This window comes from Aquarana catesbeiana, linkage group LG13 (genome assembly GCF_042186555.1).
Source record: "Aquarana catesbeiana isolate 2022-GZ linkage group LG13, ASM4218655v1, whole genome shotgun sequence".
Lineage (NCBI taxonomy): Eukaryota > Metazoa > Chordata > Amphibia > Anura > Ranidae > Aquarana > Aquarana catesbeiana.
The window spans coordinates 203842583-203860681 of record NC_133336.1 but is presented as its reverse complement, the minus strand read 5'-3'; the positions used below and the strand labels follow the sequence as shown (position 1 = coordinate 203860681).

Genomic DNA, 18099 nt, shown 5'->3' with positions numbered 1-18099 from the left:
ATTGGGCTTCCGTTTACTGGAGTCTCTGACAAGTGTTTAGCTGTCCGTTTAGAACCACACATAGTCAGTGTTTTGAGAACGGAACAAAAGGCTTGATCCTATAGTACCGGTTCCCTTCTTCCGAACTTACGGTACTGTGTGGTATGTGACCCGGAATGCATCCTCCAACATGGTCTCCAGGCTCTTCTAGAGGCACCAGCCTTATTGCGCAGTCCTCTCCTGAAAAGTCCTCCCCTGGATTCCCCAGTCGCTCGGCTTCTTCCCGCAGGCAAGACAGCACAGGACCATCCCTGGATCAGTAGGCACCAAGACTTTTGGGCCTACCTTCAGTAGTGACGCCTCGGGCCAGCTGGCCCAAAGACAAACTTGATGTCAGCGACACACCTTAGGCCAGGAGGGCCATCTGGTTGGAACTCTCCCCTGTCACGGGGTCTGTCCCTTAAGTACCCTCTCCCAGAAAGCACAGCAGGCAGACCACACCCATTGACTGTTACTGGGTAAGTAGGCACTCAAAACACCCAGCTTGTTGCGATTTCCAACCTTGGCCGAAATAATAGGGTGCCATCCCTAGGCCAAGGGGAAAACCACACAACCAGCCAAGGTGAAACAGAACCAGAATTTACAATAATTGCAGTCTGAGCTAAACTACAGCTTCAGACAACTACATTTTTACTTATAGTGTCTGTAATAAAAACACCAGCGCTACACTAGTAAAAAAAAATAATAATAAAAATGCTATAAATCTATCGCCTATTTTGTAGACGCTATAACCTTTGTGCAAACCAATCAATATACGCTTATTGCATTTTTTTTTACCAAAAATATGTAGAAGAATACCTATCAGGCTAAACTGAGAAAAAAAATAGCTTTTTTTAAAAAAAGGGGATATTTATTATAGCAAAAAGTACAAAATATTGTGTTTTTTTTCAAAATTGTCGCTTTTTTGTTTATAGCGCAAAATATAAAGGAGGGGACTTTAGTGTTGGAGGAGGGCAGCTTTCGAATTATGTGCTGTTATTGGCAGGAGATGAAGCAGGAGGAATGTAGGGCATGCATGGATGGGATGGATGGAGCAGGGCAGAAATGAACAATGGGGGAATTGCTATTAAGTGCTGGTAATGGGAAGAGGTGAGCTGTATGGTAGTTGGTGACAGGAAGAACAATATACCAGGAATGTGGAGCTGTAGTAGGAGAGGGGGAGGAGGGGGAGCTGTCAGATCAATTGTTGTGTGAACACAAACGGACTGAAGGCAGAACTGAGTGTGGGGTTCGGGAGAGGGATATATTTGGTGGTGACGGCTGAGGGTAGGTTAGAGGAGAAGGCTGTTTGTTGTTAAAATAGTGAGAAAGGAGAACAGTGTGTGTGAGCAGTACTATTTGGTAAACATGAATTGCTGATAATTCTGGTTGTACATGAATAATGGGACTGAGGGAGAGCAAGATATTGGCTGGTGTGGGGGAGAAGGGAAAAATGGAGGCATTTTTATGGATAAGCTAATCCAGTGGTGACAGAGAAAGATAAGAAAAAGCGGCATGGCCAACAGGACTCAGGAGGATATTACTGGGAGATGAAGCTGGCCCGACAGAGGAGGACAGTGATGAGCACAGTTTCAGTGCCTGACTGGAGAGGTGAAAGGGACACTGTCATGCCTTCGGGCCTATAAGGAAAAATATCTTCTGGACTTGCAATACCAACATTGTCCACTAGATGCCATTCTAACAAAACACTACTAATGGGCAGTGTTCTATGGTTATTACACATTTCCTGTTATATCACTGGGAACTAGATCCACTTCCACTACAAGTCTCTTTCACCTTCTTTATTGGGACAGACCGCATGGGAGCCAGCTAAGCCTGCACCACGTTTTTCTGAGGAAAATCCTGGTCCTTCTAAGACAGCATCGCTGGTATGCTAAAAGATTTTTTAACTGTATACCCAGTGGACATTTGTTTATGTTCATGTAATTATTAGGGATGAGCTGAACACCCCCCGGTTCGGTTCGCAGCAGAACATACGAACAGGCAAAAAATTTGGCAGAACATATGAACACCGTTAAAGTCTATGGGACACGAACATGAATAATCAAAAGTGCTCATTTTAAAGGCTTATTTGCAAGTTATTGTCATAAAAAGTGTCTGGGTTCTGCCCCAGGGGACATGGATCAATGCAATTTTTTTTGTTTAAAAACGGACGTTGTTTCGGACGCATTGATTTTTTTAATGCTTAAAGTGAAACGATAAAAAATAAATATTCCTTTAAATTTTATGCCTGGGGGGTGTCTATAGTATGCCTGCAAAGTGGTGCATTTTTCCCATGTTTAGAACAGTACCACAGCAAAATTACATTTCTAAAGGAAAAAAAGTAATTTAAAACTGATTGTGGCTGTAATGATTTGTCGGGTCTCGGCAATATAGATAAAGTTCATTGAAAAAAAGAGCATAGGTTCCCCCCCAGTCCATTACCAGGTCCTTTGCGTCTGGTATGAATATTAAGGGGAACCTCAAACCAAAATTTAAAAAAAAAATTGTGTGGGGTCCCTCTAAAATCCATACCAGGCCCTTCAGGTCTGATATGGAAATTAAGGGGAACCCTAGGCCGAAATAAAAAAAATGGCATAGGGGCCCCCCAAAATCCATACCAGACCCTTATCCGAGCATGCAACCTGGCAGGCTGCAGGAAAAGAGGGGGGGTGAGAGAGCGCCCCCCCTCCTGAACTGTACCAGGCCACATGCCCCCAACATGGGGAGGGTGTTTTGGGGTCTGACCCCAAAGCACCTTTTCCCCATGTTCATGGGGGCAAGGGCCTCATCCCCACAACCCTTGCCCGGTGGTTGTGGGGGTATGCGGGTGGGGGGCTTATCGGAATCTGGAAGCCCCCTTTAACAGGGGTAAGGTCAGGATCTGGGGGTCCCCTTGTTAAAGGGGGCTTCCAGATTCCAATAAAAAAAAGCCACAACCGATCCACCCCCAATGGGAGGCTCCCGCCTAATGACGCTTCTTCTCTGTGACAGTTCTTATATAGGCGGGGCCACCCGGTGACATATATGGGTGACCCCGCCACCCTCTGACACCATGGGGGCTTCCCGTGGCCCGTGCATATAAGCCTTTAAAATTAGCACTTTTGATTTTTCATGTTAGTGTCCCATAGACTTTAACTATGTTCTGGCGGCTTTCGAATTTGCCGTGAACAACGAATATTGTTCGCTGTTTGGCGAACACCCGATGTTCGAGACAAACTTACGTTCATCTCGAACATCGGGCTCTTCCCTAGTAATTATTATATGTTAATTTTATCTGTTTATTTCTAGTTTCACCGCGTGTACATCCTATTCGTATATGGCCACCACCTGTTCATTGTAATAAAGATCCAAAGTTACAGACAGTCTGGTTATTTTAGGATTCAAGGTTTAAGCTGTATGTTGAGCTACATACACGCCGGGGGCAAACATGTAGTGAGAACAGAACAGACACAGTGACAGAAGGCAGACACTGACTGATGTGGAGACAGGTATGGTATTATGAAGGGGGACAGAGGAGGAAACTACCATGTCCGCAGCCCCTAACCATCTGCTACTGTATCCTGTCCGCAGCCTCTAACCATCTGTTATGCCCCGTACACACGGTCGGATTTTCCAATGGAAAATGTCCGATCGGAGCGTGTTGTCGGAAATTCCGACCGTGTGTGGGCTCCATCGGACATTTTCCATCGGATTTTCCGATACACAAAGTTGGAAAGCAGGAGATAAAATTTTCCGACAACAAAATCCGTTGTCGGAAATTCCGATCGTGTGTACACAAATCCGACGGACAAAGTGCCACGCATGCTCAGAATAAATAAAGAGATGAAAGCTATTGGCCACTGCACCGTTTATAGTCCCGACGTACGTGTTTTACGCCACCGCGTTTAGAACGATCGGGTTTTCCGACAACTTTGTGCGACCGTGTGTAGACAAAACAAGTTTGAGCCAAAATCCGGCGGAAAAAATCCTAGGATTTTGTTGTCGGAATATCCAAACAAAGTCCGACCGTGTGTACGCCCTATTACTGTATCCTGTCCGCAGCCTCTAACCATCTGTTACTCTATCCTGTCCGCAGCCTCTAACCATCTGTTACTGTATCCTGTCCGCAGCCTCTAACCATCTGTTACTGTATCCTGTCCGCAGCCTCTAACCATCTGTTACTGTATCCTGTCCGCAGCCTACAACCATCTGTTACTGTATCCTGTCTGCAGCCTCTAACCATCTGTTACTGTATCCTGTCCGCAGCCTCTATCTGTTACTGTATCCTGTCCACAGCCTCTATCTGTTACTGTATCCTGTCCGCAGCGTCATCGGGATGGGAGTCACGGAAGTAGTCAGTGTGTGGGACCTGGAGAGGAGACTATAGGATAAAACCAGAGCTGCCAAGCTGGAGACATCTGACTGAGCCCTGCATGGTGCACCTGAGAGGTCATCAGTAGGGATGAATTTCGAGTTCGAGTCAAACTCATGTTCAACTCGAACATCGGCTGTTCGCCAGTTCGCTGAACAGCGAACAATTTGGGGTGTTCGCGGCAAATTTGAAAGCCACGGAACACCCTTTAAAAGTCTATGGGAGAAATCAAAAGTGCTAATTTTAAAGGCGTATATGCAAGTTATTGTCATAAAAAGTGTTTGGGGACCTATATGCAAGTTATTGACAAAAAAAAGTGTCAAAAATGTTAAAAATAACAAGAGAGTTTTGCCGATTCCTTTATTTAAATGCTTCTTCTTTCTTCTTTCTTCTATCTACTTTCTTCTATCTTCTATCTTCCTTCGGTTTCTTCTTCCATCTTCTTCTTCTTCTGGTTCTTTTGGTTCTTCCTTCGGTGTTCTCGTCCGGCATCTCCGGTTTTCTTGTCTGGCTTCCTCCATCTTCTTTGACACTTTTTTTGTGAAATGATAGGGGTACTTTTGTACCCCCTTACTATTTCACACAGGGGGAGGGCCGGGATCTGGGGGTCCCCTTGTTAAAGGGGGCTTCCAGATTCCAATAAGCCCCCCACCCGCAGACCCCCACAACCACCAAGCCAGGGTTGTGGGGATGAGGCCCTTGTCCCCGTCAACATGGGGACAAGGTGTTTTGGGGGGCTACCCCAAAGCACCCTCCCAATGTTGAGGGTATGTGACCTGGTACGGTTCAGGAGGAGGGGCGCTCTCTCGTCCCCCCCTCTTTTCTTGTGGACTGCCAGGTTGCGTGCTCAGATAAGGGTCTGGTATGGATTTTTGGGGAGACCCCACACCATTTTTTTTTTTTTGGCCGGGGTTCCTCTTAATATCCATACCAGACCTGAAGGGCCTGGTATGGAATTTAGGAGGACCCCCACGTCATTTTTTTTAAATTTTGGTTTGGGGTTCCCCTGTGGGGAATTCCCATGCCATTTTTATCAATGAACTTTCTTGTGTATTGTCGGACCGGCAATTTATTAATAGCCACGAGTAGTTTCAAATGACTTTTTTTCCTTTGAAATGTCATTTTGCTGTCAGACTGTTCTAAACACAGGAAACGTGCACCCCTTTACAGGCATACTATAGACACCCCCCAGGTACGAAATTTAAAGGAATATTACATTTTTATTGTTTCACTTTAAGCATTATTAAAATCACTTTTGCATTGATCCATGTCCCCTGGGGCAGGACCCGGGTCCCCAAACACTTTTTATGACAATAACTTGCATATAAGCCTTTAAAATTAGCACTTTTTATTATTCATGTTCGAGTCCCATAGACTTTGATGGTGTTCGCGTGTTCGAACAAATTTTTTGCCTGTTCGCATGTTCTGGTGCAAACTGAAGAGGGGTGTGTTCGGCTCATCCCTAGTCATCAGTCTGGGGGGGTTGCTGATGAAAGGGGGAGTGAATACAATAATGTACGTGGCATTGATATATAGGTTCCCCCCTATATTAGTAACACCTCCTTACCTTAGTGTATTCACTCTGCAGAAAGTGATCTCTGGTCACCAGAGTGCCCCCCACATCAGAGTTCCTAGCATTCCCCTTTACATCAGAGTCTGCAGGATTCTTGGTTACAGTGCAAGGGGGAACTCAGTCTGCAGACCCTGATGTAAGTGGGAACTCTGATGTAAAGGGAATGCAGTGGACTCTGATATAATATGGTCTCTGGTCACCAGAGCCTCCCCTTACATCAGAGTTCTCCCTTAGTTAATGATCTGCAGCGTTCCCCTTTACATAAGAGTTCCCTTTCACTGTAAGGGGGAATCCTGCAGACTCTGATGTAAGGGGGAACTCTGTGCTGGCTGGGTTATAGTAACCTGACCTTCATTGTCAATGGAGAAATATAGTTTTTGACTTTTGTTTAACTTAAACACATTGCTAATAGCACTAGCTATATGTTTATAGTTTAAATATTGATATGTGCACTGTTTAGCACTGAAAACTGTCATTTTAGGTATTTTTTTGCATTGACAGTAAAAAATGCGGCTCTGCTAGTAAATGTCATGATTTTTGACTGCAAAAAAAAATTGGTGCTGTTTGTAAATGTTGGCGTCCTGCCAGTAATTTTTTCTTTGGGGGGTTGGCAACACTGCCCCATTAACACACACAGTGTTGACAGGGGAATCCCTCCTGCCAAGCCATTGCATTCTCCCTGTGGGGGTGGGGGAAGCTGTCCCCACCTGGAGAAGACAGTGATTATTGCTAGGGGCTATACCAGCCACTAGTGATAATCATATGTAAAATCTGTCAGGCTGGTTGTACCCAAGTTGATTGATCGATCGATAAACTTGGTACATTCAGCCTGCCTATACCAGGCTTGAATCTCAGCCAGTTCCTTCTGAACTGGCAGAGATTTGAACCATCTATGGCCAGCCTTTGGTGCTGTGGGTGATGAATACATTGTCAGATGACAGAGAAGCAGTATGCATGATCCTCTATCATCTGACATCTTATCCATCACCCACACACCTAAAGGGCTTTATTGTAATTGAATCTTTGGTTCCTGACCATACCCACCATCACAGTCATAATGAAGGGGGGGGCACTTTCCCAAAAACACATTGACTTTGCTTACCACCTGTGAACTGTGATTTTCGATAAATATTCTACATAATAACTTCAAGTGTGACAATCTTCTATACTGAACATGCCTCTACACCCATGTGGGGTGAATCTGAGGGCAAATGTCCCCAGCAGGGCACTTTTAACACTTTTTTTAACACATTCTGGGGGTTAAGAGTGCCCCGCTAGCAGCACCAAAGTGCCGCTATTACAGGGGTAAAGCGCCGCTATTACAGGGGTAAAACGTTACCACCAACGCCCGCACCTCCCCATTGGGAAGGCGGTATAAATCTCCCCCTAGAGGCTCAACTTACAAAGCCAACACAGAAGGATAAGAAGACTTATTTTCAAAGGTGGCAGTTATCATAAGTCCATAGCTATAACTGAGAGCCTTATCCTTGTGTTAGTACTTTGTGAATTGAGTCTAATGCATGATAAAATCAGAGGATATAACCCTCTCCCTCTATAAAAATAGGGTTATATTTTAACTCTGGATATGAGACCTGCATGGAAAGTAATGTTAAAGATTAAATTATCAATGAAACTTTTACATACCCTATTTTTCGGCAATTAACATGCACAGGCGTATAACATGCACATTAATTTTAAGAGGGTAGTTTCAGGGGAAAAAATAATTTTAAATAAAGAACTTATAAGCAAAATAGGGGTCAGTGCCCATCAGTGCAGCCTTATCAGTGCTCATCTGCAGCCTCACCATTACCCATTAATACAGCCTGATCAGTGCCCATTAACTACTTGCTGCCCAGCCACCGTCTTTATACAGTGGCAGGCTGACTCCCCTGTGTGAATCACCGTAGCTGTATGGTGGGCGCTTTAAGGGGTATAGGGGGTGTGCATGCCCACCACATGATGTTGGAGCGATGTGCATGGCCGGCGGCCACAATGTCCGCTGATGACCCGCAATCACTCCTGAGAGAGACAGAACAGGCATCTGTCAATGTAAACAGACAGATCCTCATTCTTTTCAATCTTAGTTTTTTTTTCAAAAGCAGGAACACAAAGAGAATAACAGAAAAATACCGTTCTTTACAGTAAAACATCACATATAGCATACATAGATTAGCGAGGTGTACCTTGACCATGTATAAACATGAATGATCTTTCTAATATGCATCTTTAGGTGCAATACTGGTATATCATATTGTATATTGAAAGCTTTGATATATGAGAAGAATTACATTTGAGTGGGAGCCAACATATAATGAACCTGGTGGTTTCGTGTGTTGGCGTTATCTAAGGAATCCCTCTCATTGAATTAGAATGCTGTAGGGATCATGTATTCACCTATTATAGATAATCAAATCATTGAACTATTCCGAGGATATGATCTTTAATTACATGTGTAAGTGATTGGTTCAGTATTTAACAAAAAGAAAACAGAGAGAGTCAGAAATAAGATCGTGAATAGAAGTAAGGGATGGTACCTGAGGTATGAGGCACTCCAGCATGGCTAATCGGCGGGTAAGGGTGGGATATCTCTGATCCATATGGAGAATTCATCAGAATAGCGAAACATTGACCACGAGGTCCAGGTGATGGAAAACTGTTCATCCTTCCCCGCCTCCTGCGCCAACAGACGCTCCAGATCTCTTATCTGGTCCACTTCAACAGCCCATTCCCCCAAGGAAGGCACATCTGTCGTTTTACAATGTCGGGGGATCACTGTTCTAGCTGCTGCTAGAAAGTGGCGCAGTACATCTTTTTTAATCGACTTGAGGGGGCCCGGGATCATTGATAATAGGGCTATCTCTGGACAGATCCTCATTCTGTCAGGGAAGTAGAGAGAGATCCGCTGTTTCTCGTAATCAGGAACAGCGATCTCTCTCCTCCTCCAGTCACTACACTCCCCCCACAGTTAGAAACACCTCCCAGGGATCACTTAACCCCTTGATCGCCCCCTAGTATCAACCCCTTCCCTGACAGTCACATTTATACAGTAATCAGTGGCTATTTTTAGCTCTGATTGCTGTATAAATGTCAATGGTCCCAAAAGAGTGTTAAGTGTCCAATCTGTCCACCACAATGTCGCAGATCACCGCCATTACTAGTAAAAAAAATAATAATAATAAAAATGCCATAAATCTAGTCCCTATTTTGTAGACACTATAACTTTTGCACAAACCAATCAATATCCACCACCCCATCAAATCATTCCCCACATCTATTACCTTTTGTACCACCATCCCCTCCCTTTAGAATGTAAGCTCTATGAGCCGGGCCCTCCTGTCCCTTCTGTATTGAACTGTACTGTAATTGTGCTGTCCCCCTATACATTGTAAAGCGCTGCGTAAACTGCTGGCGCTATATAAATCGTGTATAATAATATAACAATTGCAATTTTTTTACCAAAAATATGTAGAAGAATACATATTGGCCTAAACTGATGAAGACTTTTTTTGGGGATATTTATTATAGCAAAAAATAAAAAATGTATTATTTTTTTCAAAATTGTCGGCCTTTTTTTGTTTATAGCACAAAAAATAAAAACTGCAGAGGTGATAAAATACCACCAAAGGAAAGCTCTATTTGAGGGAAAAAAAGGACGTCAATTTTGTTTTGGTACAGTGTCGCATGATTGCGCAATTGTCAGTTAAAGTGGCGTAGTGCCGTATCACAAAAAATGGCCTTTTCTTTGGGCTGCCTCAGAGGGGAAGGGGGTACGAGCGCCGCCAGATTACAGAGAGCGAGGGTCTCCCATTTACTCAATGGCCTCTGTAATACGAAGTCCCACCTCCTAGACTGGCTCCTATGATAGACAGAACACTGGGCCAATGCCGGGATGTCTATCACAGGAGCCAGTCCAGGAGGTGGGACTTCGTATTAGAGGCCGCCGAGTAAACAGGAGATCCCCGATCTGTGTAATCTGGTGGTGCTTGTACCCCCTTCCCCTCCAAGGCAGCCCAAAGAAAATATTGGCACACAAAAATGTGTGTTATACACCGATAAATACTGTATTTCTATAATTCCAGACATATTCAATAGTATATGAATGTGCAACTTTTCATAAAATAATCCCTGGTAATCATGTCATGACAGACCTTGCTGAGGCATTTCCTCTTATAAGGTGACACCACCCTGTTCCTGTCTCTTCATTGTGATCCTGTGTTGTCACAGATTTATGAAAGATGAAAACACAATTTTATGAAAATAAAATGGTCGTTGTTTATGACACACATTGCTTAGCAAACTAAACTCAATCCAATAATATATTGGATCTATCCAAAACTCTATTTAATAAATTGGAGACCAGAATGAGGAGTCATTGACCCTTTTTTCATAAGATATCAAATGGAGAATCATAACATAGTACAGCAAATCATTATATACTTTAAAATAGAATACACAGCTAATAAAATATATCTTTATATTTATCTGAGAAATAAACCTTAAAACCCAATTCCAGCACTCCCAATTTCCCTTCATTCCCTTTGGATATCATTTTTGCATTGTAAAAATCATTATATATCCCTTTATTCCTGGGCTCTATGTTCTGGTCCTCTTCTGTACTCAGCAGTGGGCAGGTACTGAATGATGCAGAATATTCTCTTCAGCATTCTCCTGTAAATCCAGAGGGGTCTGAGGTCACTCCCCAGGGGGCCGGTCCTTGACACCCTGGGCTCATAGAAAATGGGATGAATGACACTGGGCATCAATCTACCTGGGAGAGGAGCACCATCTAGTGGTAAAAAAGGAAATACTACAGGATTTATATAGCGCACACAATTTGTGCAGTGCTTTACAACATGAGGGCAGACAGTACAGTTACAATACAATTCAATACAGGAGGAATCAGAGGGCCATGCTCGTTAGAGCTTACAATCTATTACAATCTAGTAATATATATATATATATATATATATATATATATATAGATAGATAGATAGATAGATAGATAGATAGATAGATAGATAGATAGATAGATAGATAGATAGATATAGATATATATGTGTGTGTATATATATTTTTTAACTTTACTTTTTTATTAATCTGAAGTTAGGCTTTAAATAGTTAAACCTCAAAGTTCTCAGTGAAGATTTAAAGGGGTTGTAAAGGTAAAAAATTTTTCACATTAATGCATTATATGCATTAAGGTGAAAAAACTTTTGACAATACCGCCGCCCCCAGCCCCCCCGTTTTACTCTGTTGCTCACTCCCGTCATCTCTATTGCAGCTCAGCCTGGTTGCTGATTGGCTACAGTGGATGGATTGAAAGCAGCGCAGCCATTGGCTCGCGCTGCTGTCAATCACATCCAATGACGCGGCGCGCCGGGGGGGCGGGGCCGAGTGATACAGTGAGCGGCTATAGCCGCCGGCTGTATCACGGGAGCGCGCCCGCAATAACTAACCACCATGCGAGGAAGCTCGCATTAAGGTGGTTAGTTCTTGCGGGGAGGAGCTGAAACAGCTGCCGAGGGACCCCAGAAGAGCAGGTTCAGGACCACTCTGTGCAGAACGAGCTGCACAGTGAAGGTAAGTATGACATGTTTGTTATTTAAAAAAAAAAAAAATTACCTTTACAACCCCTTTTTAAAGCTAGTTAACTTGGATGTACAAAAATAATTCCCCAATTGCAGAGCAATTAATGTATCCTTATAGTGATTCTCACCTCCAGTGCTCCTTTTCTCAATTGCAGAGATCTCCAGTGAGATAAAATTCATGCTGGAGATTAATTTGCATCATTTATAAATCTGAAAATGTATATCTGTGTTTTCTAGAGCACATCGGGAGGTTCCACCGTCAGCTGTCATCATATGATGATCCATCACTGAGGAGGATATATGAGTATTATAGAGATGATCTGATCTACATCCTGGAGAACATGGATCCTCATACTGTCCTGGTAGAACTAAAATCTCGTAATGTCTTAAACACAGAGGTGAGAAAAATATATTTCTAAATTACCTACAGCTATATTTTTATAAGTAAAGGGAAACTCTGATTCATATTTGCATTCATAGAGTCCTTTATAATTGTACACCATATCACTCCATAGTGATCATAAACAGCTGAGCATATAAGTCTTCCCAATAAACATGACTAGGGATGAGCTGAACACCCCCCGGTTCGGTTCGCACCAGAACCTGCGAACGGACCGAAACTTCGCACCAACGTTAGAACCCCATTGACGTCTATGGGACTCGAACGTTCGAAATCAAAAGTGCTCATTTTAAAGGCTAATTTGCATGGTATTGTCCTAAAAAGGGTTTAGGGACCGGGTCCTACCCCAGGGGACATGTATCAATGCAAAAAAACTTTTAAAAACGGCCGTTTTTTCGGGAGCAGTGATTTTAATGATGCTTAAAGTAAAAAAAAAAAGTGAAATATTCCTTTAAATATCGTACCTGGGGGGTGTCTATAGTATGCCTGTAAAGTGGCGCGTGTTTACAACAGTCCCTGCACCAAATGTAATTTTTAAAGGAAAAAATCTCATTTAAAACTGCTTGCGGATTTAATGTAATGTCGGGTCCTGGCAAAATGGATGAAAATCTGTGAGACAAACGACATGGGTACCCCCCAGTCCATTACCAGGCCCTTTGGGTCTTGTATGGATATTAAGGGGAACCCCGCACCCAAATTAAAATAAGGAAAGGTGTGGGGCCACCAGACCCTATATACTCTGAACAGCAGTATACAGGCGGTGCAAACAAGACAGGGACTGTAGGTTTGTTGTTAAGTAGAATCTGTTTGTCATTTTGAACGGGTGCATTTTTAACGTGTTTAGCTCCAGCCAAAAAATCTTTTTTAACCTCCCTGGCCGTATGATTATTTCAGATTTTAGATGCTGAAAGTGGTACAATTATTTTGCACAGAAATTTGGCATTTTATATTGTAGGCCTGTAATTCTTAGGAATAGTTCACTTAAATCTGTCCAAACAAGAGTCTAGTAGACATCCCGGGTATGATAAAGTTTGAAAAACGAAATAAAAAATTATAATAAGAAGAATGTTTTCATTCTCACTTCCCTTCATGCAGACACGACGGCCCAAATTACTACGGCGACTGGTGTTGTGGAGAAGCCCCTCTGTGTCCACGAATACAACCTTAATATGGGAGGGGTGGACCTCAACTACCAGTTGTTGGCGCCGTACCTAGTTGCCCGTAAGGCCAGACGCTGGTACAAAAAAGTGTCTGTTTATTTATTTCAATTGGCTTTGCTGAACACTCATGTGCTATACAGAGCTTCAGGATGGACTGGATCCTTCCTTAAATTCCAGGAAGAGATCGTCAGAGCCCTTCTGTATCCAGACGATGCTCCACCTCACCTTCCTCAACCAAATGCAGTAAGCCAGCTGCATGAGAGGCATTTTCCTTATGCCCTCCCGAGTACCCCTACCCAACGAGCCCCCCCAAAAAGATGTTGTGTCTGTAGCAAGCGCGGATTTAGGCGTGACACCCGGTATTGTTGTCCCTCCTGTCCTGACAATCCTGGTCTTTGCATTGGTGAATGTTTTGAACGCTACCATTCACTAGTTGAGTATTAGCGTAGGGTACAGCACTGCACAGACTATGACACACTTTCACAGGGTCTCCCAAGATGCCATCACATTTTGAGAGACCCAAACCTGGTACCAGTTACAAAAGTTAAACTTACTAAAAAAAGTGTAAAAAAAAATAAAAACAAAAAAAATATAAAATAAAAAAAACAAAAATAGTTGTTGTTTTATTGTTCTCTCTCTCTCTATTCTCTCTCTATTGTTCTGCTCTTTTTTACTGTATTCTATTCTGCAATGTTTTATTGTTATTATGTTTTACCATGTTTGCTTTTCAGATATGCAATTTTTTTATACTTTACTGTTTACTGTGTTTTGTTGGTAACCATTTTATTGTTTTCAGGTACGCCATTCAGCTGCAGAGCGGATTTATTTATCTTGACAGCAACAGCGTTTGCTCCCACGATACATAAAGCCGTGACTCCAGCGCTGTCGGAGGTGATTTCACCACCACAGTTACATACTTCAGCATATATGCCGAAGCGTGGGGGAAGCGGTGGGTGGAGGAGCGATTTGCTCCTGCCTTTTGCGGTAGGATGCCCCCATGCTTCGGCATATACCGTATTTATCGGCGTATAACACGCACCGGCGTATAACATGCACCCCAATTTAGGAGGGAATTTTAAGGAAAAAAAAACTTTTAGGAGGGAACTTGAAGGAAAAAAAACTTACATTTAAATGCCCATAATTGCAGCCTTCTCAGTGCAGCCTTGCCCCAGTGCAGCCATGTCAGTGCAGCCATGTCAGTGCAGCCTTGCCAGTGCAGCCTTGCCAGTGCAGCCATGTCAGTGCAGCCATGTCAGTGCAGCCATATCAGTACAGCCATGTCAGTGCAGCCATGTCAGTGCAGCCATGTCAGTGCAGCCTTCCCCAGTGTCCATTGCAGCCTTGCCCCAGTCCAGCCTTGCCCCAGTCCAGCCTTGCTGAAGCCTCTGAGCTTCAAAATCGCTGACCGCGATTTGAAAATGGTGCCGCCGGCGCCGAAATACACAGAGCCGGTCCTCGGCTCTTCTCGGCGGCTCTCGTTCACTTTCGGCTCCACTCGGGATGGGCGTGACGGTGAGCGGAGCTATCCGAAACTAGCCAAGTATACTCGGCTAGGTTTGGGCGGCGCTCGAGTGAAACCGAAAGTGGCCGAGAAGAGTTGAGGACAGGCACTGTGTATTTCGGCGCCGGTGGCGCCATTTTCAAATCGCGGTCGGCGATTTTTTTAGTTCTGACAGGTCAGGATCGCAGGGGATCGGCGTAAAACACGCACCCGCAATTTTCCCCTGATTTTAAGGGGAAAAAAGTGCGTGTTATAGGCCGATAAATACGGTATTTATTTAAGGTAGGCACAGGTTGCGTTAAATGTTTTATTTTTTACTATTTTTTTTGTATTTGCTTAGCAGGTATGGTAAGTATTACTGTTATACTGTAATGTTACTTTGTTTTTTGTTAACCATCATTTGCTTAGCAGGTACGCCATTCAGTTGCAGCGCGGATTTATTTATCTTGACAGCAACAGTGTTTGCTCCCATGATACATAAAGCCATGACTCCAGCGCTGTCGGAGGTGATTTCACCACCACAGTTACATACTTCAGCATATATGCCGAAGCATAGGGGCAGCAGTGGGTGGAGGAGCGATTTGCTCCTGCCTTTTGCGGGAGGATGCCCCCATGCTTCGGCATATATAAATGGTGCATGTATGCCCATCATTAGAAGTGGGTGGATGAAGGGAGGTATTCTAATGGTGGGCATACCCGATCAATATCTTTTTTTTTGTTCTGCCCACAGCCTGCATGAAAAAAAAGTGTACAATATATGCCCAACAAGGACCAGCAATGTACTGGTATGTTGCTGGACTTTGAGTGGTTATACCAGAATGATGCCTGCAGGTTTAGGTATCATCTTGGTATCATTCTTTTCAGCCAGCGGTCGGCTTTCATGTAAAAGCAATCCTAGCGCTCTAGACTGCTTTTACAAGCAGTGTGGGAATGCCCCCCCCCACCGTCTTCCATGTTTTTCTCTGGCTCTCCTGTCCCAACAGGGAACCTGAAAATGCAGCCGGTGATTCAGCCAGCTGACCATAGAGCTGATCAGAGACCAGAATGGCTCCAAACATCTCTATGGCCTAAGAAACTGGAAGCTACGAGCATTTCATGACTTAGATTTCGCATGTAAACAGCGCCATTGGGAAATTGGGAAAGCATTTTATCACGCTGATCTTGGTGTGGTCAGATGCTTTGAGGGCAGAGGAGAGATCTAGGGTCTCCCCAATTTTTTCAAAAAAGAGTACCTGTCACTACCTATTGCTATCATAGGGGATATTTACATTCCCTGAGATAACAATAAAAATGATTAAAAAACATAAAAATGAAAGGAACAGTTTAAAAATAAGATACAAAATCAAAAAAATAATAATGAAAAAAAAAAAAAAAAAAAAGCACCCCTGTCCCCCCTGCTCTCGCGCAAAGGCGAACGCAAGCGTCGGTCTGGCGTCAAATGTAAACAGCAATTGCACCATGCATGTGAGGTATCACCGTGAAGGTCAGATCGAGGGCAGTAATTTTAGCAGTAGACCTCCTCTGTAAATCTAAAGTGGTAACCTGTAAAGGCTTTTAAAGGCTTTTAAAAATGTATTTATTTTGTTGCCACTGCACGTTTGTGTGCAATTTTAAAGCATGTCATGTTTGGTATCCATGTACTCGGCCTAAGATCATCTTTTTTATTTCATCAAACATTTGGGCAATATAGTGTGTTTTAGTGCATTCAAATTTTAAAAAGTGTGTTTTTTCCACAAAAAATGCGTTTGAAAAATTGCTGCGCAAATACTGTGTGAAAAAAAAATGAAAAACCCAGCATTTTAATCTGTAGGGCATTTGCTTTAAAAAAATATATAATGTTTGGGGGTTCAAAGTAATTTTCTTGCAAAAAAAAATAATTTTTTCATGTAAACAAAAAGTGTCAGAAAGGGCTTTGTGTTCAAGTGGTTAGAAGAGTGGGTGATGTGTGGCATGAGCTTCTAAATGTTGTGCATAAAATGCTAGGACAGTTCAAACCCCCCCAAATGACCCCATTTTGGAAAGAAGACAACCCAATCTATTTGCTGAGAGGCATGTCAAGTCCATGGAATATTTTATATTGTGACACAAGTTGCGGGAAAAAGACAAATGTTTTTTGTTTTTTTTTAATGTACAAAGTTGTCACTAAATGATATATTGCTCAAACATGCCATGGGAATATGTGAAATTACACCCCAAAATAAATTCTGTTGCTTCTCCTGAGTACGTGGATACCACATTTGTGAGACTTTTTGGGAGCCTAGCCGCGTACGGGACCCCGAAACCCAAGCACTGCCTTCAGGCTTTCTAAGGGCGTAAATTTTTTATTTCACTCTTCACTGCCTATCACAGTTTCGGAGGCCATGGAATGCCCAGATGGCATAACCCCCCCAAATGACCCCATTTTGGAAAATAGACACCCCAAGCTATTTGCTGAGAGGTATAGTGAGTATTTTGCAGACCTCACTTTTTGTCACAAACTTTTGAAAATTGAAAAAAGAAAAAAAAAATACATTTTTCTTGTCTTTCTTCATTTTCAAAAACAAATGAGAGCTGCAAAATACTCACCATGCCTCTCAGCAAATAGCTTGGGGTGTCTACTTTCCAAAATGGGGTCATTTTGGGGGGTTTTGTGCTATCTTGGCATTTTATGGCCTTCGAAACTGTGATAGGTAGTGAGGAGTGAAATCAAAAATTTACGCCCTTAGAAATACTGAAGGCGGTGATTGGATTTCGGGGCTCCGTATGAAGCTAGGCTCCCAAAAAGTCCCACACATGTGGTATCCCCGTACTCAGGAGAAGCAGCAGAATATATTTTGGGGTGGAATTCCACATATGCCCATGGCATGTTTGAGCAATATATCATTTAGTGACAACTTTGTGCAAAAAAAAAATTGTCACTTTCCCGCAACTTGTGTCAAAATATAAAATATTCCATGGACTCAACATGCCTCTCAGCAATTAGCTTGGGGTGTCTACTTTCCAAAATGGGGTCTTTTGGGGGGGTTTTGTGCCATCTGGGCATTTTATGGCCTTCAAAACTGTGATAGGTAGTGAGGAGTGAAATCACAACTTTACGCCCTTAGAAATCCTGAAGGCGGTGCTTGGTTTTTGGGGCCCTGTACGCAGCTAGTCTCCCAAAAAGTCCCACACATGTGGTATCCCCATACTCAGAAGAAGCAGCTAAATGTATTTTGGGGTGCAATTCCACATATGCCCATGGCCTGTGTGAGCAATATATCATTTAGTGACAACTTTGTGCAAAAAAAAATGTCACTTTCCCGCAACTTGTGTCAAAAAATAAAATACTCCGTGGACTCAACATGCCTCTCAGCAAATAGCTTGGGGTGTCTACTTTCCAAAATGGGGTCACTTGTGGGGGGGTTGTGCCATCTTGGCATTTTATGGCCTTCAAAACTGTGATAGGTAGTGAGGAGTGAAATCAAAAATTTACATCCTTAGAAATCCTGAAGGCGGTACTTGGTTTTCGGGGCCCTGTACGCGGCTA

General features: G+C 43.1%; 1 protein-coding gene across 1 annotated transcript in view; it reads left to right on the top strand.

The window, feature by feature from the left end:
• The window catches only part of LOC141116655 (NACHT, LRR and PYD domains-containing protein 12-like), a 423319-nt gene that overhangs the window by 78155 nt on the left and 327065 nt on the right, over positions 1–18099 (top strand). The window contains exon 3 of the mRNA XM_073609048.1: positions 11771–11931. Coding sequence (XP_073465149.1) covers positions 11771–11931 — 161 coding nt within the window. The remainder of the gene's footprint in view (positions 1–11770; positions 11932–18099) is intronic.